This window comes from Falco biarmicus, chromosome 1 (genome assembly GCF_023638135.1).
Source record: "Falco biarmicus isolate bFalBia1 chromosome 1, bFalBia1.pri, whole genome shotgun sequence".
Taxonomy (NCBI): Eukaryota; Metazoa; Chordata; class Aves; order Falconiformes; family Falconidae; genus Falco; species Falco biarmicus.
In genome coordinates, this window is record NC_079288.1 from 21,884,593 (window position 1) to 21,909,562 (window position 24,970).

At 40.7% G+C, this 24,970-nt stretch overlaps 1 protein-coding gene across 8 annotated transcripts in view; it reads right to left on the reverse strand.

Moving 5' to 3' along the window:
* The window catches only part of CUX1 (cut like homeobox 1), a 281,378-nt gene that overhangs the window by 128,667 nt on the left and 127,741 nt on the right, over positions 1-24,970 (reverse strand). For all 8 annotated transcript variants that reach the window (XM_056326650.1, XM_056326647.1, XM_056326649.1 and 5 more), the window contains exons 5-8: positions 12,849-12,986; positions 9,299-9,422; positions 7,258-7,334; positions 6,370-6,436 (exon numbers count right to left, since the gene is read on the reverse strand). In XM_056326650.1, coding sequence (XP_056182625.1) covers positions 6,370-6,436; positions 7,258-7,334; positions 9,299-9,422; positions 12,849-12,986 — 406 coding nt within the window. The remainder of the gene's footprint in view (positions 1-6,369; positions 6,437-7,257; positions 7,335-9,298; positions 9,423-12,848; positions 12,987-24,970) is intronic.

A 24,970-nucleotide genomic window follows, 5' to 3' on the forward strand; every position in this document is an offset into this window, starting at 1 on the left:
GGCGCTTCTGTGCTGTCAAAAAGTTACATTAACAAATTGCAAGCATTACAAGTCTAACAAACGAGACAAAAGAGCCCAGCTACAGCACTAACTCCTACAAATTCTAAATGTTCCATTTACATGGCATTCTCAGAAATGCACCCTTAGAAATAATAATAAAAAAAAACCAACAAATTTTTTGCCAGTTTGTGGTTTATGATTCTCGTGTCTGCATATTTCTAGACTCCATCCAAGACCAGACTTGTTGGCTTTGAGCGTTATATTTACTCCTCATGCCTCAGTTTCCCTACCCAAAAATAAAGGCTAATGAACACATTTCAAAGCAAGCACTCAGTATTTCACAAAGACAAGTGTTTTATGGTAACACTGTAATTCACTCCCCACAGCATGCTATCTTGCAACTTTTCTGGTTTGACTGTAGGCTGAAACAGAAATTTGATTAAAAAGACTGGTTTGCACATGGACTTTCAAGCCCTATTTCACACAGAAGCTTTAGACCACAGTAAGAAGTAGTTCTCCAAAGTATTTTCATTCACCTTTAAGCAAAGTATTAATGTTACATAGTGACTTTCAGCCTGTAGAGTTTTGCATAAGGCACAGTTAAAACTTTTAACAAATACCTCAAATTCTAAAATGTAGACAGAGCTTTCTGTAAGATTGAAGATATTTAATTTTTCTTCCCTTTTTTTTTTCTTAAAAAAATTATTAGTTCCCCATAACATCTCCCCTGGTTTACTACTACTCCTGGGGTTGCACTGATGGCAGTACGAGTAGGAAATTTAAGAAGAGAAAAAACGGTTAGAGACATGGCCTGTGAAGTTCTCCCATCTCTTGTTTTTTAGGGAAATCACTTTAAATACAGCAATAATTCCAGAGACGGAGCATTAGAAGTTAATGACTCATCAAAAGAACAGGAAATAGGAAACTTTAAGATCTTAAAGGCACAGCAAATAGAAGCTATTTCATGTCATGCACAACACAACCACCCTAACTACAGTATTTCATGCTCAATGGGGGGAAGCAGCATCTGAGACCATCTATCACAGCAGTTATGTGCTGCTGGAGGGAGCATGACTTTATTTTTTTATTCAGTTTGACCCTGAGCACCATCAAAATGGAAGACTACAAACATTTGAGAAGTGATATACTGGTACCAGCCAGGACTTAAACAAGAAAGATTTGATAAAAAAAGTTCAAGTAAATAATTCATAGGCCAAATTAAATTCTCACTATATATTGGGAATTATTCCCCTAAAGTCCAAGTTAACTGAGATTTGCCCCAGTGTAACAGATTTCACATGAATACTTGAACTCCAATTCCATCACATCACTTCAGGCAGAAAAAATTCTTCATTAATTCTCTAAAGCTACTGGTCCTCTGTCTTCAAACCCAGTCCTACACTCCTTCCGCGCAGAAAGCCGTATCTTTAGAACTTTATTCTACATTGATGCCTGAAGAAGAGGTATGTTCTATAATGAGTAGGAAGAGGACCATCCTTCACTATAAATAGCCAAAAACCATAGGCATCCCCTTCTGTTACCATATTTTTGGCACATAATTCACGAAACCTCTTCCTTTCTCCACAACTGGAGACTGAAGTGCCTGGTGCCTGCGTGCAGGTAACAGGAGGAGGGGTTACCTTCCCGCTGTCCCCCCCGGCAGCCCTCCTGCTTGTCTGCCACCATCGCCTGCCTCTGCCCCAGCGCTCCCCATCTGTCACCCACCTTTGACTTTGGGCAGATTACTTCAGGATTTATTTTCAAGCAGGACAGAGGGATGAAAACAGGTATTACTTTGTCCTCCCACTCCTGAGCTTCTACCTATTTGTTTCATTAACTTCTTTTATATCGGCATGCCGTAAGCTCCTTAGGGCAGAGACGGCCTTCGTAAGAGATACATGCACAGTGCCCACCCCAGCACCCCCAGCCTCACTGACTGAGGTCTAGGACCACAGCAAGAAAAAGTGTATTAAATAATGACACTGAAATCCTGCGAGTCAAGTTTTCCTATTCAGGCCCTAAAACAATGAAAAACTCTCCTTTATTCTAAAGACGAGACTGCCAGCTCGCAGACCGCACTTTCATCAACCACGCTCTGTTCATTTCCAGATTTAGTTTGCATTAAAATGCAGTCCAGGATTAAAGGAAGTCAGCTGGGTCTATATGGTGGGGTAATGTGCAATATTGCCCCAGCGCACAGTCTTAATGACACCACACCAGTGTGCCCTCCTGTGTCATCCTTAGCTGTGTTGCCAAAAAAACTAGTAATATATGAAAGGACAACCATTCTCTGCTTTGTATACTGGAAGGCAAAATATTTTTCTACAAGTTATTGAAAGTAGTTGGTTTAGGATGACTACTTTGGTAAATATGCAAACCTCCTTTTCCACTGCATTTTCTATGTACACACTACTTTTAGAAGAACAAAAAACCTGCATCTTTCAGAAAAATCACATAGGTAACAAAACTGGGAGCAGAGCTGCTTTGACTGACAACCTAAACATTTTTTGCTCTGTGTTGTTTAGGAAGGCTTTTTATTGCGGAAAGGGGGGCTGCACCTAAAATCCTCACAAGACTACTTAACATTTCCTGGTGAAAATGTAGCATTTCAGTGAAATTCAATATTTTCTTTCATCAAAGGCAGGGAGCTTCAACCCACATGTTAACAGTAACTTAACAAGCCTACTGTATGTGCTACAAACGAAGATCCTTTTCCAATTAGAATTCATCTAGGTTGGGGGAGAGGAGGGGTCGGAGCAAAGAGGCGGCTCTGGAATTGATCTAAAACTGGAATTCAACAATTCTGGCTGGGAGCATTAACCACTCAGCTGGGAATCCCAAACACTTGGTCAGACTCTGCAGTGAACCAGAAGTGAAAGAGCAATGTTAGCAAGGAGAACAGTTTGTCCTCGGAAAACTAAGGAAATGCATACAGGAATGTTTCTTTTTCTACAGAGGAGAAAGAAAAAAACCTCTGTTGCACTAGGAAAAGAACCCCAAACCCCAACATCCTTTAATCTTCCTGAAACTCAAATCTGAGTTTTCTTTCTAGTTCCAGCTCCAATAGGATCTCCAGATCAAACTCATTAGCGTTGGTTAAATCCAGGTTTGCCGATAGAAACGTGTGGGACAGCAAACAAAATCAGTATCAGGCCTCGAGAGAGGATGTGCCTCTTTAATTGAAAAAGGCAGAGTAATCATTCATTTATTTAACCCAGAGATGATTATAATCTGAAAACCTTGAAATCCTCTTACACAACAACTGTTTTGGCAAGCCCCTCTGTGTTCCAACAAATATTAAACTGTGCTTGCCATTTGTCTAAGGAATCTTGTATTAATAAACATGAAGAAGAACACTTTTACCTCCCACACTCAATGACAGAAGAAAACAAAGACCAGCTGTATTCATCAATGGATCCTTGTTCTGCACATAAAGGCTAATTACATTTTACTTCAAGCCTACACATGGAAAACTTTGCTGCTGCCATCTTGTCAAATTCAGCTTCTGATACTCCAGCTGACAGACTGCAATGACTGCACATAATAAACTCCTTTTTGTCATTAACACCTTCAGCGCCCTGCGCGCAGCGTAGCTGTGGGATGCCGGCGCCAGGGGAAGGGGTGCAGGCGGCACCTCCACTCCCGCTGTACCCACCCTACCTGCTCGCTGCCAAAGGGAACGGGGGATTTTTATAGCCTGGGATGACAGCAGCTAATTTGCCTTTTTTGATTTTAATTTCAGCAGCTGCTCTCATTTGAAGATGCATCAAATTCGGACGGTACCTCTGTACCTCACGTTGCACGCAGTACTGTGAATGGGGACATTTTGAAAAGATAAAACAAACAAGTTGACAGAAATGATTTCCAACTTTAAGATCACAACAACCAGTTGCTAGGACAAAATCCAGACTCCTTAATGCTGATACTGAAGACTTCTTACTGTGTATTCCTCTTGCTTCTTTTTGTTTGAAAGATTTTCAAAGTTACAAACAGTTGAAAGACAGCTTTATTCCAAAACTGAAAATCTTAAAAGCACTGTTAGCTTTAAAAAATTGACAATTATCTCTTTTTTCCTGAAGGCACTCCAATTCATCTGCATCAAATAAGCGTCTGTAAAACTAACAATTCTGGCCTAAGATAAAAATCACATGTTTTTAAAACATAAAATTAAAATTGGCAATACAAGTAGCTTTTCAGACTTAGATCAAAAGAGGGCTTCTTTTTAGAAAAGAATCAAACTGTCTTTCACCGTTTTTATTGGTGCTTTTTCAACATTTCTCCCAGCTTTTACAATTAAAATAGATGACTCAATTTCACTGTCTACATTCAGTTCCCTTTTAATGTTTTTCTAGATTTCCATATTGCAAAATGTGGGCTACAAACGCCACAGATGACTGTTGTTATGCAAGAACTATTCCTGCCATAAATATCCAAAACAATGATAAAATATTTCTGCTGTTATTAGCTCCTACAAGTTTGTTTTCACAGTACATTAGTCTGGGAGATAAAGTACATGCTTAATGTCTGCTTCAGGATTCAGCTCCATGATCACTATATTCTAGACCCAGCCTTCGTAATTGTTCTGCTACAGAACACAATAAATTTCTACTTCCTGCAGATGCTACTAATTTTACGTAATTCTATATGTATTAGGTAAGAATCACATTCAAGATCATTTAAAATTATTTCCACATGAATATCTCTGAAAGAATGAAACACATTAGAAATGCAAACAAACATTTTAGACCGTCTTTTGCTCAGTATAAGATAAATTACAGTACTTAGGGAAATAGTATTAAAAAATGAAGCAAACACTGCAAATAAAAACATTAAAAAGGGTGAGGGGTTGTTAGGTTCAGTGCCTACAACCACTGAGCCCTGATCTCTGACTGTTCCCACAGAAGCGACTGCGAGACAAGATAACAGCAACAGAGCTGTCAGCATCAGTTAAATGCAGAAAAAAAAAAAAAAAAAGGCAATTTGCAGTAATTTAAGGCTCCATCAGATACTTTATTAGTATGCGTCTCTTCGAGAAGGATGAAATCAATGAGGGAACAAAAATACTTTTTGGTCACCTTATAAGGAACTCAAAGGAAACCAGACTTACAGGGCAAACCCAAAATTGACCTAAAAGATTTTCTTGAATGACGTAAAAGGTGCTTCAACTGCAAGCGCTGATTCTTAACTACTATGGACTGAATTTTGTAAGCTCCAAGTTTCCCGTGTTTTCACTGGGGAATCAGATCCTCACCGCTTGCAGAACCACACGCTAAGAAATTAAACCTAGTCACCAATTTGACCGGTTTTGAAAAACCTGTATTGTCTAGACTGCCATGAGCCCTACCAGAAAGCACTTACCTACAGCCAAAAACAAAACTATGTCACTGCTCCCGGCAAGCCTAAGCTATGGTTTCTCTTGCCCCAACACGGAGGCTGCCAGCAGCCTTCCCTTACCATCTCCCCTATACCAGAACGGGTGGCAAAGGCAGGAACAAGAGTTTTCCCTTCATTTACCCCATCACCTGCCTAGTGGAAGCACTGGGGCTCTGCTGTATGCAGGCAGTGGGCACAGGGATGCGATGTGCGTCTTCCAACCCTTGCTCTTCCAGCAGGCCAGGGCCATCCAGCTGAAATGGCTTCTTCTTTCCCATCCCATTTCCACACACAGAAATGACTCCTCGGGTTTAATACTGCTGAACATGGGAATTCCTTCTCATTACTAACTTTCCTTAAATATGAAGGGTTCAAAGAAAACCAGCAGAAGTCTGTCTCTTTTTTGTTGTTTCCTGCACTGATTGTTAATAAAACCAGGGGCTAATTGAAAACAGTAGTCATTAAGACAACAAGGATATATATTTTTGAGACTACCTTCACGTTCTACTTAGAAACAAGAAAAATCTGCCAAAAATGCTACTCTCTGTAATTTGGGGTGAATTTGACAAAGTGATGAGTGCTACTCCAAAAGCAGAAAGAACCAGGGTGCCTAAGAGTGAAACAGAAATCCTTTACCAAACTAAATTTTATTTTGACCAAGATTGGAAGATCACAGTAAATCTTATTTCTGAAAATTGCCCTATTTCTAAATAAAATAGAAGAGATACACAGTACAAGAGATACACAATAGATGCAGCACCTGAGAACGAAACCAGGAATGCAGCAGCATGTGTGCCAGGAAAAATGTCTTGTTGGGTGGAAGAAAATATGAAAACTAATAATGTCTCTATAGGAGGCCAAATTATGACCATGTTTTCCAACAAATTTGGACTCCTGAACCTCTTCCATCTCGTCTGTCTCCAACAGACAGATGCAAAACAAAAAAAGCAGTGATACCCTGAAGGAAGACATAGAAAGAAAACAGTGAAATCTTACTTTGCAGTAGTTTCTTCATCATATTTTGTTTTCAGATCAAATAGTTCTGTTCTGGTTTTTTCCAAGGCTAAAAGGCATAAACATGAAGCATTACAGCACTGTAACAGCAGTGAAAAGCAAAAAGACTACTCCTTTTTCTTTTATTCAGACATAAATAAAGCTGTACACCTCCTGATGAAAAATTCTTTGCTTTATCTTTCTACCTAGGCAAACCATTATGACTTTAGAAAAAACACAGCTTCTGATTTTTCACATTTTCTTACGGTATTTCTTTTACAGGGTAAAAATTCCCAGTTTCTACTTAACAAAGCTAGACATTACTGTTTTCTATTTAAGCTGGCTAAACTGCCTACTAATTTGAAATATTTATTGCAGTAATTCAAAGAATAAAATTTCTTGTGTTCTTACAGCAAAAAACCCCAAATGTGTCCAGACCTGGAATCTGTAAGTATGCAGAGCTGAAAATTAATGGCAACCAAGTCGTAGGCAATAGGCCAGACACACTGGTAGACATTCTACCGGGTTCATACTGAACGCAGATCACTGCGTGTATCTATCATAGTTCAGAAATGTGTGAAACCAGAGCAAAACACAACATGGATGACAAGCTCCATGACCCGCTTTAACTGCGGCGATGCTCTGTCGCTATACGCGCTTCATGCTTGGCCACGTCCGCTGTATTTACCAACAGACTGGCTGCAACACAAGCGTGTTCACTTAAGGTGTGGAGCCCAAAAGAAGCTCCAATTCACAAAGCACGTTCCAGCTCTGCTGGATCTCTCTGCACTTGCAAGAGCCGGTTCACACACAGTCCTGATACATTTAATGATCTCCATCCTCTCACCTCCAGCCTGATCATTGGTATAGGTCAGAATAGCGATGCCAAACCTGTTTGCAAAGCTTGAACTTTGTGTTCAGCTTCTTCCAGCTTCGAGGCTGTCGACATCTGTGTCTCCTGCAATTTTCTATAAAGGGAACAGAAGAGGTGAGAAGAGAGCTCATAATCATGTTAAACAACTTATCTGTATTTTGCAAATTTGGAAGATAGAGTGATTAAATGTTTCGAATGTAATCAGACAACTGACAACACCACACAGACTACAAGGTGCTTCAATGGGACCCATAAATCATGTCACACTGCAATACTGTTCATACTTTGCAGTCCCACTTATTAAAATTTTAACAGTGTAGCCACCGCATAACATAAGCTGTGAACATTATACAAGAGTTGACTGCTATATAAATGACAACTTTAGTGGAAGGTTTTCTTGAGCATAATTTGTTTTGGAAATGTCACACACATTAAGAAAATTGTCACTAAGCACCCTCTGTTGTACAAAGTTAGTACAAGAAGAATGATACATTTCCATTTTACTGTCATAACGAAAAAATTTGTTGCCATAACTGATATGGTGAATAGATGCGGCAGCTGTTTCATCATAGCTGTAATGGATGCCAAATGCAGTAATATTATTAGCTGCTCTTTAAAAAAATACACATATTTCAAAACAAATCTCACATTGATATTTTCTATATAACATGAGCAAACATTTAATATGCTCACATTTCATATGTCCACAGGCACTATTTTCTTGTTTGTGTCAGTCATACACATTTTAACATCATTTTGCCATACAGTCACTATGCTCTTTGCTAAAGGCTAGACTACAGGAGTTATAAAACTCATCTTCGAAAGGGAGTTGCTCCAACATCTCCCAGGAGTTGCTGCTTTTTATGACATTGCTTTTAAGATATTCTGCAGATTTCAGAATTGTGAAACGGCTTATGAAACTACCAGCATCCTACTTGCATGCCATAGGTGCAGAAATTTATTCTCCAACACTGCTGACCAGGTTAACAACTATTTATAGCAAGAAATGTGTGTCAGTTCCCTTCATACCAAATTATAGACTCGGAGAACTCAAAACCTCTCTTACACATGCTTTTATGTGCATTCCATGACCTCCCATTTTATTTTCTTTTTAAGCACATCTAAATTGAACTTGTTAAAGCCACTGCTTACATGCTACTTATCAAAAAGTAACCACAAATATTGATGGATTTAAAAAAGCTTTGCATTCACCCGCAAATTCTTCCCACTCAGACCTGAATTTAAACAAACAACTCACCAACTAAAAAAGCACATGTAAAGAGAAGGGCTTCCACACTATGCGGAATGTATTATAGCTTTAGTGTTATTGCGGAGAAATAAATTCTGAAGGTAGGGAACGCAGCCTGAAAGAACTCCCTCTGAAGACCCTTGGTCTTGTCCTGCCTGATTTGTTTGCCCACCGACCTACAGGAATCAAACATGCCCTGCTCCTTTGCAAAAGACTAGGAATGCATCCAAGATGCTTCCAAATATCAATAATAAATATTTAAAATACTTCTTAATTTTGACATGTAGGAATATGCAAACCTTCTCAGGATAATTCAGGAACACATCCCCTCTCTTAGACATTACCGCAGGAGCAGGGGTGATGTATCTTTTACCCAGGCTCTTGGGTACAGTGTTTCATCTTAAACCAGCTCAGGGCTGTACAGATTGTACAACGGTACTGTGACACACAAAGCGGACACAGCAGACTGAATTACACTGTCGGCTAATGGAGAAAGATTAGTGTCACAAAGGACAATCCAGCTAGTGAAGAATAAAAGCAGGTTTGCACCCTTCTGAACACGACACCCCACACACAACACTACTGCAAAGAAACAATCTGTCCTCGTTTTACTTCCACACTTTCACAATTGTTTTTCTGTGTGAAGTTGAGTATCAAATGATTCCGTGTCAAACGCATAAATCGCCAGAATTGCTCAATATATGAGCTGTCTTGGTACGCTGAAGACAGAGCCCTGGGTGGGAAGATTAAACAGAAAAATACATCTCTCCTCCTCTACAATACCTAGAGATGCGCACATGCACACTCACCTCTCCTTCTCCGCGAAATCATTTTGTAACTTTTGTTCTTTTTCAAGGGCTATATTCTCCGCTTGGTTCTTCAGGGTCTGTTCATATTCTCGGATTTTCTCTTTAAGTGCTTTTATTGTAACCTCTACAGAAAAACAATAAGGGAAGAATGAGTTTACACAGCTCCACGTGGTTCCACAACACAAGGCTTTCTTTACCCTGTAGGCTCAGTGTGTTTTAAACTTTAGCTCTTCAACTCTGACACAAAATCAATGGATATGAGTCCCTTTGGAGACCTTTTACTCCCTAAATGTTAAATTGAACTTTAAGTGTTTAGGTTGAGAAGGATCAATGGAGTTTGCTGGAAAGTGGAGCAAAGAAGGTTCCTCTAATGTGACTTTTTTAAAAAAAAAAAAGAAGGAAAAAAAAATCAATTGTAAAATATAATATCACCTTATTGACTAGTCTCAAAATAGCTCACTGCTGAGTGGAGATTAATAAAGTCCCAGTGTAGGTTTAAGTACGCGTTTACACATAGGACAGTTAATTCATGTAACTGTGCTCATGTAAAAAGAGGCAGTTTTACTATGGTTCATGCACAGATGCAGTCTAACACTAATTGAACACATATCTGGGGTACAGCTACGTTCTACTTCACAACTGATGAAAAATATGGCAGTTAAGATTTAACTGCTGTATTAACAGTAGATCAGAGTCAACAGACACTCTGGAGCCCTTCATATTCTAGTTGCTCTAACTGCCTTGTCATCGACACCGGGTTTTACACACAAGCATTAACTATTGTAACTTCCTGAGTGCACTTGCAGCCTTCCAGGGTATTCGCAGAAACCCTGCTCTCAGAAAAAGAAGTTATCTTGCATTTATTATGTCTGGTAATGGATGAGAGAAGACGCATAAACCCGCAGAGTTACGGCGCAGCTGTAACAGCCACAGGACAGCATCTTCTGGTGTGCCCTGCTCTGTTCCTACGTGAAAGCCCTTTGATCCCACCCACAGGGAAGGACTGAATCCTTATAGGGCTCCTAAGAGGAAAAGCAGGACATTCACCAGAGTATGCTTTGTAACAATAATGGAATTTGGAAAAAGCGTTAGACTGCCAGAAGACTCGCAGCTAGCAATACATTTCGATGTACTTACACAGAGATGCAGTGGTTTAAAGACATCAGCTTATTAACAGATGCTATTAACAACACCTTAAGAAAAAGTACCTTTGGACATAAAAAGTTTCTCTTTCTGCAGAAACATCTGAAAGACAAACTCTGCTACAGAAAGCAAAGCCTACAGACTTGGGGGAAAAATATCTCAGTAAGATCACACAAACCCGTCCACAATCCTTTCAAAGCCTAGAGTTTTAAACTTGACTAGAGAACTGTAAAGCCAGACAGTAGAAAGCTAGTGACAAGGTCCACTGTCTGGGAATTACACCAAAGGCAGCTTGGGTCACTTTGACCACCAAAAAAGGGGAGAAGAGTGGTAACATGATTGCCAGCAAACCAGCTACTTTTGAATGAAGGCGCAGATTTTTGCTAGCCACACAAAAATCAGATGAGGCTCATTACTGAGTAATAGGACGTGAAAAGGACATGTAACTTTAAAAAAAAAAAAAAAAAAAAGCAAAGGGAAATTCTTCTCTGAGATCTGGGAAGTAATACAAATTCCGAGCTTTTCCTGAATAAGTGAAGGATGCTTCTCCACACAGACAAAAGGATGCTCATTCATACGTACAAAGGATGTACTTTTTGTACTGGAGACACCTTTGCTCCAGGTATTTTTAGACATAAATCTACAAAAGCATTCAGGTATGTGGAGAAGCAGAAAGCAAAATAATCTCACAGAAATGCATACAGCTGCATCTTGACAAAGTTTGAATGTTTCATTTTAAAAGGAAAAACAACCCTCTGAAAATGAATACAAGAAGTGCACAAATACAGGGGGAAAAATACGACTTTTGTAACAAAATGTGGTTGTGTGTTTAGGAACCTAACAATAGATGTGCCGGACAAGCACAGCTTAATCCTCTACATAGCTTGAAGAACTAAGTGCCTTCTTCACTGTTCAGGTCAGCTAAAGCTTGTTAGCCAATGCCATTTATACCAGTTTTGGAAGAAGTTCTTCCAGGCACCGTATAGCTTGCACACAGCCCTCCAAACAAAGAGATTAGCTGATCAAAGCACCCTTAGCTAACAACAGGCTTTTCCCTGGATATCTTATTAATCCCTGTTTGAAACAGAGTGTAAAACTATTGCACTGGAGTGAAAAACAACGCCAAGACTACAGTGGCAAAACAGAAATAAAGTTAGTGCACACCAGGGAAAATAAAAAATGCCAGTTTATGAGTGGTTACAGCAAAAAACTCTGGAAGTCAAGATTTCTTCCACTTTCTGGGATGAACCTCTGTGTCATGCCTGCACGTACAGGATGCACAGCCTGAGGAAAACTCTGCACAGTGAACTGCAATTATTGTGCATTTCCAACAAAAATACTGTCGGGCTTAAAGCATTACAGCTCCCACATGACATCTTCTGCAGTCCAGCCCGAATCCTTGCATGCTGATACCTGTCCTCTCCACAGGTCACACCCTCTACGTTAAAACAAAATATGTAACTGCATATACGCTCCTTCTGCTGAAAGTGAGATGTACCAGAACCAAATTAGTTGCAAATGCAGCTTTCAAGTGTTACCCACTTGGGCACAACAGTTACATGTTATTAAAAAAAATAAATAAATCTCTGTTTTCCCAAATGCCTAGATAATTTACCTTTCTACCATGCAGAACTGAGTGTTAAACATGGAAATGGAAAGTCCCATGTACAGGCAAGTAGGTGTACGTACAAGTGAGCAAATTTTGTTTCCTGGTGCAGGAAACTTTCTTCTGAAGCACAAAAAAATTCAAGTCTTAAAGACAACAGGCTTTAAGTTTCACTGAGATTTTTGTGTATTTTCATGTGCTCCAGTCTCATTAAAACTTACTTAAATAATTAAATGGTATTAGCTTCATTTACATTGTTCTATGGATAGTCTCTACAGTAAATATAAAGGATGTACGCTGAACGTACTCCAATAACACATTTTAGATTTAGATAAGGAAAAACACAGTACAGAAGAAGTTCCATTGTGTAGAGATTTGTATGTGTGTACAAAATACTGGATTTTTGTGTTTGTCTGCGTACAATGTATGTACAATTACCCACCACCACACTCAGTTTGATACCAGTAGTAGCACCAACTCTCATAAAACGTCTACATATAACTTCATTCAGGGGTGTAATTTTCAGGTAGTGCTGAAGGCTACAACCAAATATTCAGAATACCAGCCCCGTTCTCTGACTTGGTGTTACAGAAGACAAAACTTTTACAGAACACCAGAGTCTACCCAAAATCCTATCTATACACATAAACACAAAGTAGCTATAATAGACTATTATACTTTCTTTACTGAATTTCCATGCTACTGTCAGACCTGCCTGTAAGAAACAAAACCGAATTTAATCCCTGTGTTCAAATTTCATTAAGTATTAAAAGCTGATAAAAGAATATGTTTACAACCTACCCTGATTTTTCACCTCGGCGAATTCTTTATTGTATTCCTCTAGAGTTTCCCTAAGTTTCTGGTTCTCTGTTTCAATATCGTGCATACGTTGAACCTTCAGCTGAAGCTGCTGTCCTAAGTCCAAGGCTGGAACTGGATCTGGTAAAGAAACAGTAAAATAAAATGTAAGACAACAGGAACACTTCTGCAACTCGAGCATTTCAGAGACCTTACAGCACCTTCCAGTACCTGAAGGGGCCGAGAGGAAAGCTGGAGAGGGGCTTTTTACAAGGGCATGTAGTGATAGGACAAGGGGTGATGGCTTTAAACTGAAAGAGGGCAGATTTAGATTAGATATTAGGAAGGAATTTTTCACTGTGTGGGTGGCAAGGCGCCGGCCCAGGCTGCCCAGAGCAGCTGTGGGTGCCCCATCCCTGGCAGTGCCCAAGGCCAGGCTGGACGGGGCTGGGAACAGCCTGGGCTGGTAGAAGGGGTCCCTGCCCGTGGCAGGGGGTGGCACTAGGTGGTCTTTAAGGTCCCTTCCAACCCAAACCCTTCTGTGACTCTATAAAATTGGGGCATGCCGCCCTCATCCTGGCATTAATCCACAGGGCAGCATCCCTGGGTGCAGGCAGCCATGATAAGAAGGTGTGTGAGAGTCTTAAGTTCCAAGTTTTTGTTTGCAAAATGAGAATTTTTAGGTAAAAAGGAACTGAACTGCACGGCTCACTGACAGCTAGTGTCCCTCACATATGTCTGCTTCTGTGAGAGTGAATTTCTAAAGCAAATTGTGCCATCCTGCATAGCTGAGCTCAAACAGGTTATTTGATTATGGAGATCTGAGCTATAGTTTTCTAATAAGCAGATCAACAGTAACCAGAAATATTGTATGGATGTAATTAATTCCTTGAACCTTGGGTTTTGTGACTCTTGTGCCCTCTTTATCTTATACTACCGATCAAACAGGAACTAGAAATTATTTTGAAAGTCCTCTCAGTATCAATTCTGTGACGTTCGTCTCCTGCTAAAGACAGTCCTTAGCACACACCTGATGTGTGCACGTCTGATTTATTCTGGGACTTCTTTCCAGTCAGAATAGGAAAATGCTGGAGTCCGATGGACTTATAAAAGATTATTGAATACACTACTGTTATGGGCGCCAGCATCTCTTGTGAAATGGCTGCAAAGATTTAGTCTCCTGTTGAGGAATGCTAAACACCAAACTCAGTGGATCAACAACAGTATATATTAGGGAGTTCACTTAATTTTCAACCACCACAGTCATTAATTTTTCAGACCACCCTCAGTCTCTGGAAACACATAATAAGTCTATTGTACCTCTGTTAACACATTAAGCATAAGCCTGTGTGTTTTTTCAATATGCCAGCGTTGTTTCATAGTTTATAAAAGAATAGTACTGGGTTATGTTGAGCTCAGAGACATTGTAAGTAGCAGCCTGCTGCATTTTGTTACTTCGGTTCTTCAACAGCTTATGGCATTACCCTGTTCATAATACAAAATCTAGGTTGCTTGTCATCTGTTCTCTGTACATACATAGTTTATGACTACATAGCTTTTTCATTTATGCTTTTTAGGCCAAATACTTTTCGTTATTATTATCTGTATTAAAATATTTATAATAAATCAAACTTAAAATGTTATTGTGGCAGAGACAGGGGGTACAGGTAAGGAATTAAATATAAAGTTTAAGTCACAGCAGTAGCACGAGTTAAAGGCCCTGCAATATTTATGCATGGTCCAATTACGGTACGGGCTGTCACAACATCACCCTTCTCCCATGTAGGTCTGCCGACCTTTATCTGGAATGACCGTTTTGTCACACTTCTGCAGCTCAGCACTTCTCCAAAAGAGCTAGCCCCAGACACTCATCTGCTGAACATAAAGAAAGGCTGGATTGCCTCAATCTATCCATGTCTTAAATTGTTACAGGAACCACAAAACATATCAGGCAGGGATCTTTAGCTTCAGCTATGATATTTCTATAAAATTGTGTTAAAATGCCACAATAAAAGATACTGAATTTTACAAAATTGTGGGTGTACTTTTCCCCCCTCCTTTTAACGTGCCCATTGTAAAAAGCTGGGACACCCACGAGAGGTATTTTGCTCCAAACACACAGGGCTTTTTATATTTAGGATCAGTAAAGAATTAAAAGACAACAATAATTTGGACCTTATAAAGTGAATAATGACTAAACCTGTAGTCAAATTTGCAGTCCCTGAGAAGCTTTATGGACAAAATGAAAATGCTTGCAATCTCATAATTATTCATCAGGACATGTATATTTAATTTAGCTCTATTAAAGGTTAATGTTCAAGTAGCAAAACTGTGGCAGAACAAACAAAATGTAAAAACAGTCTCTGTGCATTAAACTTCAAACTTCACTAGAGCCTATCTGAAGGACGAATGGCCTGCAGCCACTAAATACTGCTTAAGGACAGGTAAAAAAACCCCATGGCTGAAGCACCTCTTTGACTTAATTTTTATAAGCTGCATTAAAGAAAACTGATCATTGCATGACAATAAAATGACCGAGACATTTTGGGTGGAGAAATACTTCATTTCTCATGGCAAGCTCCAACATGCTCTTTAATCTCAAAAAACCTAAATTCCCTCAATTTCTGAAGTATTTATAAACACCAATGCAACTGAAACAAGTATAAAACACATACTTGGAATGACTTTTTTCTTACCTGAGTGGAGTGGATTTAAAAATAAATAAAAATACTCTCCTTTTCCCAACATATGCACGCATGAAAAAGCATACCTTTTTATATTAACCAGACTTACAAAGTATGTTTCATGTCATTTAACAGGAGGTCACTGAATTTTTAAACAAGCAATGGACCAAAACTCTCAATTCGTTACACAAACAACAGACGTACTCATTTCAAAAAAAATCAAGTGGCACTAGCTTATGGAGAAAGGCAAAGAAAGAAATGCCCTTTCTAGAGTCTGTAAAAGACAAAAAAATCAAGTCACTTAACACTTAAATGTGAAAAGACTCATTACAAATTATTCTCTTGGTTTGAATCTTCTCTAGCTTGCAAGAGTTCAGAATCCCTGCCAGGCGCAAGATAAAAAAGAAATGAGAAAATTGGTAAAAGGAATCTGATCACCCAGAACTCGAAAAAGGGTTTTGCCGGATCATTGTCTAAGGCTAAACTGAGATGCCAATTTTTATACTATATGTGGTGGATTTCTTTCTGTTGCTGCTTCCTATTCTGTTCTACTTTCCTAATCCACTTGTTGCATCCCAGACCCACAAAGAAGCCCCTTTGCATCACATGTTTCTATGCAGCCTGGCACACCTGGATCTGATCCCTGATAATGCTTCCTCCATCTACACAGGAGAAACCGTTACCCACTGTATTTAAAACCAGTATCTGCAAAGCCTGCTCCTGCCTTTACTTCCCAACGAATTGCCTTTCAGTGCCGTTTCACAAGAAGCTCTGAGCACATCCCTGTGCTCGCTGCTGTGACATACCACACCGGTCCCCCCTTGCAGACGAGCTTTCATCCTCACAAAGGAGGTGGATGGACAGTTCTCGGTGAACGCAGACACAAAAAAAATTTAACGTAGTATATTTTTTTACAGCAGTTAATACTTCACATCAAACACGGTGGAGCAACACAGCTGCAGCAACACCTCTCAGACTGTTCTCGCACTATATACATGCCCTGATGATAAATCTTTTTTGAATAGCAGTGCAAGAGAACCACTTTTTTTTTTTTGCTGCTGCTGCTTATGCATGTGAACTACACCTTTTACGAACAATTTTAAAAGCAATGCAAAGTGGGATTTCACCAAAACGGTGCACTTGCATGAGCACCTCACCACCCGCAACCCCACGCTGCTCCGATGAAACCCAACCTCAACCCAAGAGCTCAAACCCAAGACTATCGATGACCGGCCAAATTTTCCAAAGTGAGTTGCCTTAAAAAAAACCAAAAAACAAACCCAACCAACAAAACAAACAAAACCCACCCATTCCTCCCTCATTCCACGAGCTGGAAAAAAGACACAGATCTTAATAATTCAATCTAAGTGTTTACACAAAGAGCACTGTGGGTACCGTTGCCCTCCCCTGTCATTAGGCAGCAATGAATGCACCCCCTTGTGCGCTGCTCGCCCGATGACATCACGCTCCTGCCTGCGTTACTTTTCGCCAGGGCACTCTAGGCTAATGTAATCATACGATTACATAATTAACCCAGCTGTCTCATTAAGAAAATCAACTGGAATTCAGGGCATAATTAGTCATACAGCAATTAGCATGCTGATGAGCAACTGATGAAAAGCTGTCTCGATATAGAGTATGCTGGGACCACCCTCGTTATTGAGGGAGAGGGGGGATAAAGCTCACCTTGGCGGACAGGCTGGGGGGGGGGTGTTAACGTTTGAAGCCCCTTGGCCGTTTGCTGGGAGAGGCGACCCACTGCCCCCCCACCCGCGGCGCTCCCTCCCGATGGAACCTGTTAGCAGGGAGCTGGGGGGGGGGGAGTAAAATTTGCCAAATGAAGTGGAAAAACTATGTCATTGTTTAAACGTACGATTTACAGAGCAGCGTGGCCAATTACCCGCTCCCTCCGTGTACGTGTGGGTATATATATACACAGCACATAGAAGTTTTTCAGAGCCGCGCCGCTCAGCCGGAGCCTCCCCGAGGGACGCACCTGGGAGCGCCCGGGCCCGGCCCGGCCGCAGCGACAGGCGCTGCCCCAGCCCCGGACCCCGCGGCGGGCACCGGCCCGGGGGGGAGAGCGGCAAAGCGCGGCCTGGATCGCCCGGCCCGGAGCGGGAGGCAGCCCCGCAGCGGCGCCCGGCGGCGGCCGAGCCCAAGCGGAGCCCAGCCCGAGTCCAGCCGAGCCCGCTCCCGCGCCGCCGCAGTCCTGCCCGCTACGGGGCGACGCTCAGGCCCGCGCCAGGTGCTGCGGCACACACACACCCCCCCCCCCCCCCCCCCCCCCCCCCCCCCCCGGGTCGGCCGGCTCGCTCTTCGGCTTATTTTTACAAAAACGTGTTCATCTTAAAATGGAGCTCCTGGAGAGACTTTTCCAAAACAAAGGACTTTTCCTTAGTCCCCTCCTCCCTCTTTGTCACAGGCCTGAAACGTTAAGAAAGCGAGTTATGAAACAGCGCCAGAGCTACAGGGGCAATTAATATTTTATATCGCTGGAAATGTGTTTCCTAAGGTTCGGATCTAAAAATAATTCATCGGAGGCAATGCATTTCTTTCAACAAGCCTGTGTTTCTGTTGCCTAAACCCCATTGTAAGCAAAGCCGCCCCAGTGATCGCTCACAAAACGCCCACACGAAATGATAAGGGGGAGGGGGGAATCCTCCCTATCACAACTTCATTAATGTGATTGAACTTTTTACAAAGTTCAGCCCTGCTGTCGCCGCAAAACACGAGAAGTTTTTGACTTTCTCAATGCAGACGGCCGGCTCTCCTGGAGAACCGGCTCTGGTCCAGGATGAGCAGGATGAAGCTCTATCAGCTTGGGATACACCGAGTGCTTGCTTGGGAGGCGGCGTATCTGAAAATAACCTGAAAGTGTGTTTTAGAAAAAACTAATAATTACATTGTAGCTTTTGAATATTCAAACACCTCACAGCATAGTTAATTAATTCATTAATTATTCCCCAGAAATTTCAGGGGTAAATTGAAATAGCCTAGAGAGACTGAGACAAAGATTTCATGGAATAAATGATAGCTTTCCTCCTTTTCCCCTATGACTCTGGTAGCCCAGGGACAGAAGAGTTATAGCCGTAATCCCGTTTGAAACAAAGCTCATCATCTCTCCAACTCCTCACTTCATAAAAAACATGAAAAGATTCTTCTTTCAATCACGAATTAAACATATTTTCTTACTCCCCCATCCTGCAGGACTGGGATCTCTCCCTTCCTTTTGTTTTTCCCTCCACTTTTTTTACAGCGTTCTCCTCACGCTCCTGCTGCCAGGGTATGTGCCCACAAGAGGGTGAGGGATTGTCATTTTCCTTACCAGCAAAAAAGCAGAATCCCCAGTTCTGCTGACCTCTGAAAGCAGCAAAGCAATCCTGATGCGACCCCTCCGTATGGGGACGGGAGAAGTCGCAGCAAACCGGCGCCTCTCCTCCCCATTAATCACCACAGAAGTTCTCCGTGGCAGCACTCTCCAAGGCTTGCAGGGTTAAGTGAAATGATGCGAGATGGTTTATAGTCAATTTGACCGCAACCATATAGATCCCTTTGCCAGAATGTGGTTCTTAGATCTTGTGGGCTATTATTTAAAAACATCCTTTATTTATCCACCAATTCTAGAATGGCTACTGCTGGAAAGATGCTCTGGCCCTGCCCCAGCTTATGAGATACATCTCTACCCTAGCATCCAAAAAAGTCATATAAGGCAGAGTAAATGATTGACTCCTTAATGAACTGCACTGCAGTTCCCTGTATTTTCAAGGGAGTTAGCAAAATAAATCATCAGAAAAGTTTTTAATATTAGAAGTGGGGTATGTATAATAGGTGATTCACTATTTTATGGCACTGTCAGCTGAAAAAGGACCTAATGAGCTACAAAAAAAGCCACTGCAAGTGAAAATGCTCCAATTTGATCATTAATATTCTAATAATGGCTGAAGACATTGGAATTTACTGCTTGCACACTGAGCTCAGTGCAAAGCAAAGGACAGTTACAGCAAATCATTTGTACTCTTTAAGTTTCATTTCTCCTGCTTTGAGATTATGAAAAGAAAAAATGAACCTTCCACTATGTTTGAAAGCATTTCTGCCACAATCATCCCTTCTTTCTCCTAAAACCTTCTGAATAGACTTAGCACTAAACCCTCCAAAAGCTGGGGTTTATTCTAATTCCAGTTCACATTCCTGCAACCGAGAAAGGGAAAGGCCAATATTGCCCATCACAACCACAGTCTGCCCCTTTTGCTCCGAATCCGCAGCACTGCTCTGGTCACCAGCTTAGGGCTGCTCTAACTCCGTTCCCTGAAGCAACAGCTTTCAAAGGGTGCTGTGGTTACAGCCTCCAGGTGAACACAGCCAGCACCCACAGGGATATCATCTCTCTTCTAGGGCACATTCTTCCTGCTTCTATTCATTGCATCCTTCCCCTTATCTGCACCTCCCCTCTTTCTTCCGTGCCTCCAGCCTACCAAGTAAAATAGGGCTTGACAACCACACAATAAATTTTTTAAAGTGTATGCTTTAGGGATATTTCTTCCTTTGAGTATTTATTCCAGCTTTTACAAAGGAATTTATCCAATTATTAATTCAACAAGAAAAAGGAAAGAAAAAAGTATGTGACCAGACAAGCCCAATTTCAAGCCACATATGCAGGTAACAGAGCTATTTTTAGTTATTTTGACATCAGTTTCAAAACATAAGGATAAAGTGAATGAATACTAAAGACGAGAATTGGCCAGGGCTTGGTGCTTCATCTGAAAATAACTATGTAATGCTAACAGTATGCCCTACCAGCGTGCATTCATCCAGTACAGATCCAAAATTGTATTTTATGCTGTGCCTCTGAATTCAAACCCCAGAGGGAAGGAGGCTGAAGTGATTATGAGCTCCTTCTACATTCCTCAGTGCTGGACTACCCGAAGGCTGGAGCAGCATCCCATGCGATTCAGACCATTCTGGAAAATAAAACGGTAGCAGCTGCTGACCCTACCAAAACGCTGCTCAGAATTTCCAGTTTGCAGCCTGGACTTTAAACTGTCCCTCTCACCCCCACCTCAGACATTTCTTTGTGCAAAGGTCTGCAGAAAAGTTTGGGGAAAATCAGTGTCTACAGTTCCTAATTTTTTACTGCACAGACTTCTCTCGCAGACCCAGCTTCCAGAACTGGGGCATTTTTCGTATGTTTATGCAACTCTTTTTTTACCTGGTCTAGTATGGAGGATTTTGTCTTCAGATGGGATATAGTCGCAAGCTAAATTACTGCCTGCAGCCATGGGGGGTTATCACTTTTCATTCTTTCAAGTATTAACTATGCTCAATTTTCTGCCTGATTTTATCAGATTTTCAAGTGTGTTTAGAAAGATACCCTACTGCTCTGTTTGAGGGGGCGTTTGCGCTACTGCTGTTGTACATGAGCAAGTTCATTTTGTTTCCTAAGACTACTCACTGTAATATTGTTTTCTTTTCCCTCTAAGCTTGAGAAAAGGCACGTTATGAATATTCATTTCCCTTGTAAAGTTAGGGGCAGCAGAAATATAAGCCTTTTCGGTTTATGTATCTATCTTCAAATGTATTATTTAAATATACTGTATTTGGAAAGGGGCAACCATTCTGACACATACTATTAACAAACCAGGAACTGCTTAAAATTTTTCACATTGTAACGATACTGAACATTTCCTAAAAATTTTCAGTGCTGATGAGTCCTGATAGACCACAAACTCAAGATATACTATAACCTGATCTTGCTCTTTACAGAGAGTTTCACCAATTAACGATTAGGCTAATGAAGAATGCTCTGAGTATTAACTTCTTCAAACTATGTTTTTAGTATTCTAGTTTGGGATACGAATAACAAAGTCCCTTGGTGTGAAAACCTCTTTTCCTTCTTCCCTCTTTATACCTCCCCGAAATTTACATTCAGCCTCTTTGCCGGCATCTAAGGCTGGGTGTGCTTATGTTACAATTTAAGCACATCATGCAGATGACCAAGAACCATCATCGAGGTATGTAAAAGCCTTTACTTTTTTTTTACTTTACTTTTACTATACAGACCTTCTGCTATCAGGGCTGCCATTAACCTTTTTGCTTTCTGCTTAATGTTACACTTTACAAAAAAAATCCAAACACATCCTATAACGTCTATAAAAACAACAACTTCATACACACTTATCACCTCCAACATAAGCAGCAGATAATTATTCTGGAAAAAAAAACCCCAAAACAACAATCAAACCTGTTTTTCTCTTGAATCACCTTTAACCTTAGGACACTGATCAAATACACTTTGATGGAAGTCCTCTACTTCAATGGAAGTCTTCTGTTAGCCCAAACAGGAATACAAGTCTGGAGAGTGTTGCCAAGCTGTAAACAATCACAAGCCAACGGACAGCAGTAAGCACTGCATCTCACACTGCTGCTAGCATGGGCTCCGTGGTAAAGGAATGAAGTTCTTTACTGGGTGAGAAACAAATTTTCATTTCTGCTTTTAAAAGTAATTCCCTAACACTTACTTTGTGCTTTACTGATTATTTATTTCAAAAGAAATTTGTGTTTCCTCAGCTAAATCATTCCTTGGAAAAAGAAAGCCCCATGCAGCAAAGTTCGAATTTGCAAGGCTGAACTGTGGAAAACTCCCTTGGAACCAGCCTGCTCCTCCTTCAAACCCCTTAGTAAGCTACAGCCCCCATGGCGGGGCAATTCATCATCGCAAGGAGTATGGGAAAGATAAAATTTCCACTTCGGCCATCTTTCACTGTTATTGCTTTCAATTGTTTTGACAGGGCACACACACACAAAATTCTTCTCTTTACCCTCTCTGTTATTTCATACTTTCCTTAGATAGTGGGTCCTCTGAGCTAAAAACTACGTCGTGCTCATTATATAGTGCCAAGGTTACGGCAAATCTGATCACAACAGAGACCTGTGAAGAGTCTCCAATAAAAACACACATACATCCCCTTTCACGCTGTAAGAGTAATTTAGTTTCTTGATGAGAAAATTCCCATTAAGCAAAAATGAATACCATTTATAGTTCAACTCCAGAAGGCTGCAGAGTCCCTACCAAACTGCGAGCAAGTATTTTGCATTAACCTACCCTGATTCTCCAACGTGTATATGCTGAAAAAGCACAACCCTTTTTCCTATTATATTTGTACCGGGTATAACTGTGATGCAATACTGTGCCTCAAGTGGAAAGGCGTTACGGAGGAGTGGGAGAGGGTTAGGACGATGTTTCAGCCAAGCGGCACGCAGGAGGGGAGGCAGCGGCGGTGAGCAGGGGGTGCACCAGCTGCCTGAGCACGGTCAGGGCTGGCACTGCTGTGCCCACAGCCTGGGCACACAAATTGTCCCCTGGAGTGGAGAGAGAAACGGGAAGGAGACAAGCTTTTCAGGTGCTCCCCTTTGGTGGCAAGCTCTCAGCGGTATTGCAAAAGAGACACAATCAGCTTTCATAGGAAAAGAGCCGATGAACCCAAATCCGGTTTAATTGTTGCCACATCGAGATAGCGGATTTTCTGCTTAAAGATAGAATTGTTTCTTCCTTGCCTGCACAAGAGCCGTGCCTAACAGGAGCAATACTGAAGACTGAGCAAATCCAACTGTGGCATTGTGCGGTAATTGCACAGTAATAAAGACACAGCATAAAGAGAAACTCTATTTAACCAGTTTATCCAGCCAGATACTGTTATCTGGCACTCAGTCTGGGTCTCCACCTTTTAACTTTTACTTGAAAATTACAGTGAAGTTTTGTTAAAAAAAAATTAAGTAGTGAACACCCTTCATTTTTAATAGAAAAATATTTAATTTTTAGTATTTTAATGTTTAATATTTTTCTTTTAAAGGTTTAGAAAAACCAAATTATGAATATGCTGTTTCTGCAAAGCAACACTGCTCCTCCAAAGGCTTACACAACAGGGCTCCGATTTCACTTTAAGTGTTTGCAAGATTAAGACTCTAAAAGCCAATGGTACTAACGTAATACACTTATTTTATAAAACTAAAGAGAAAGAAATCTTGAACAGATGGAAGAAAGCTTCCTCAAAATACAGACCCAACCTCCTTCAAAATAAATATATTCACATTATTTTTAAAGGTAAGTTGTGACAACCTTGTTGATTAGAGCAATTCATGTGGCAGCATTCACTTTTCTCTAGCTCTCTAATGCATACTGAAAATAAGGCAATTAAATGAGAAAATTAATTCCATTAATTAAAAATGTTCAGTCTCAGGCAAGACAGAATGATCTGAGTGAGAATTACAGCTGTATAAATGTACATAAACCAAAACGTTTTCCTTGACATGTACTTTCCTTTAGGAAGGATAAATTTTGGAGCACAAACCAATGATAATGCTATTTTAACAGTATCATAAAGCTGGAAAGAGATATGAAAAGGTCTCTGTTTTATCTTTTAAAGAGAAAACCACTGATGTATATAGGAAATTTTACAAGTAAAATACCACCCTTCCCACAAATTCCTTACTGGTGAGCCTGAGTGAAAACCCTGGTCAAGTCAGGAAAGAAAATCATTAAACTTTAGCTGAATCCATAAAGCACCGTAGCTGCAGTTTCAATACGGATCATTTTATAGTAAAATTAAAATAGAAGCTCTTTTTAATTATATAAAGTGTGCACATTATTACTGAGGAAAGGAATACATGCTTTCCTCAAGAACCATAAAATTGGCTGCTGGGAATTAGACTTCAGCTGCAATTATTATATGGTCCTATAAAGGATATTGAAAGTCTGATAAAATTGCACCCTTGTCATGTAACAGCGATGCTTAATGCTAAATAACCACTCTGCAGCATTCCAGTCATAGCTTTCTCAAAACATCATAGCTCCCTTCTCACACCAAAAAGAAAACAGCAGGATTTTGGAGCTAAAAGTATACCTAAATATTTGAAATACCGAATGGACAGGTCAAAAGATATGTAAAGCCACATAAAGGCAAAACAACAGATGTGATAAATGAACCCTGACGGTCTTTTATAAAGGAAAGCCCTCCATGGATACATACCCAACGTAAAAGACTCCATCCGTTGAGAAGGAAATAAAAACCCCAAAACAATGAAGCAAGCCCCTTAACTGCATACGCCTAACTCAGCCCTACCACTTCATGATGAATACCAGTGCCATACACTCCCAATGGCTGTTTTCCTTTTCGTTGCAGTATGCGTTGTAAACAGTGAGTATTTGTTATGCCTGCATACAGCTACAGGAGGCTGGCCAGGCTTCTCCTTGAGAACCTGGAATTTTCTTTGAGCAGCATCAGTACGCTCCTCATGTGCCTCTCAGGCCTGCAGATAGAGCATGGGACTAAAACCTGTAGATATTTCTAATCCCACAGACTCCATTGCACTCACAGTTTAGCCAGACTGAAAATTTTTATATGCAGGAAGAATATCAAAGAAATATTTCTCTGACACGTAACA